The 1,525-nt window shown below is 53.6% G+C and overlaps 1 protein-coding gene across 1 annotated transcript; it reads right to left on the bottom strand.

Moving 5' to 3' along the window:
• Positions 1-269: 269 nt before the first annotated feature.
• Positions 270-765, bottom strand: LOC112682850. The gene is made up of 2 exons (XM_025553600.1): positions 554-765; positions 270-495 (listed from the first exon to the last, which is right to left on the bottom strand). Exons 1-2 carry the CDS (start codon positions 763-765, stop codon positions 270-272), a joined length of 438 nt encoding a protein of 145 aa, XP_025409385.1.
• Between the last annotated feature and the right edge of the window lie 760 nt (positions 766-1,525).

The following is a 1,525-nucleotide window of genomic DNA, read 5'->3' on the forward strand; positions in this document are numbered from 1 at the left end:
GCCAGCCTCGTTGCCCGATCTGTCGTCACCGGTTTATGGTCCGGATCTCGGAGCTCGCCGACCTGGTCGCCGTCTCCTCGGACCGTGTCTCTTAGCCTCCACTCGTCTTCCTCCTTCCGAGAAAGAATTACTTTCACCATATTGACGAAGACCTGTCTGCCCTTCAACCATTTGGTTAGGAGACGCTCGTGCAGAACGGGATCCTCCTCCCTGCTTGATAGGTCACGGGGTCCGCAGAGCAGGTATTCGACGTCTTCGAGAACTGGGCCTCATCCGCCAATGTAACCTCGGATAGCCACACGATGCTCGATCCATTGTGAGCACTCGAAAATTGTGTGCTCAGCTGTATCCTCGTCAAAGTCACAGTACAGGCATGTGGCATCCGGGGCCTTGTTCATACGATTCAAATAATGGCAGAAGCATCCATGCCCCGTCAGTGCTTGAGTCAACCGGTAGTTGAATGGGAGATCGGGTCTCTTCGTCCATTTGTGCACGCTAGGTAGTAGAGTGTGCGTCCATCTAGCGTCTGATCGACCTATCCCCCCTTGTCTACCACGCTTCGATGGTGATGGCCCTCTCCTGCGATTTTATTTCCGCTGCGCTGTCCTCGCTACCGTCTTCATCGATCCAACAGGTGACCCTCTTCCGCTCGAGTGCTATTAAACCACCCGGGATCATTGACGCCAAAAAGATGGTGCCGTCTGTTGAAACGGTTCTGTAGGACCGAACCATCCTAAGTGCCATTTGCCTTTGTGCACGGCTCATTGCATTTCTGTTCCTTGCCGTGCGGGTTGTCACCTCTGCCTACAATGCTGAAGCATATAGCAGCTTGCTGTTTACTACTGTACCCAACAGTTTACACTTGGACGCCGAAGGGCCTTCTATGTTGGGCATGAGGCGCAGGTCGTAGGTGGACTGTATGACCTTGGTTGACGTACCTGCCACGTACACGGGGAAGGACAAACGGGTGTCCAGCTTGACACCGAAGTAGCGGACCGTCCTGCATACCGGAAAGACGTGGTTGTTCAGTGTCAAAGCCGGGTCACGGTAGACTTGTTTCTTTGTCAGGACTATGGCCTTGGTCTTTTGAGACGCCAGGTTCAGGCCATGCGTCGTCATCCAACCGTCCACCAGCCTCATAGCCTAGTTGATGGTGACCTGGATCTTCTCCGCCGTATACTCTATGCCAATGATGGCGACGTCGTTCGCGAACGCGACGAGCTACACGCCGGGTGGCATCCGCAACTCGAGGAGGTCGTCGTAGAATACGTTTCACAAGGTCAACCTTAGGACCGAACCCTGAGGAACGCCGCAGGTAACTCGTCTCTCGCGCATGTCGTCATCGACGAGCAGCATACTTTACTCATAAATTAACATATAAATACTTTAATTTTTAAATCATTACAGGTCCCACCATTGGGTCTGCCTCGTTACCGTCAGTTTCGATGAGCCGCGCCTCTTGGCTCCAGTCGATAACCAGGTGCTTCCTCTATGCTCTTCACCTCGGCCCCGGCTCTACCTTTCC

Source organism: Sipha flava, unplaced genomic scaffold (genome assembly GCF_003268045.1).
Source record: "Sipha flava isolate LNK unplaced genomic scaffold, YSA_version1 212_pilon_pilon, whole genome shotgun sequence".
Lineage (NCBI taxonomy): Eukaryota > Metazoa > Arthropoda > Insecta > Hemiptera > Aphididae > Sipha > Sipha flava.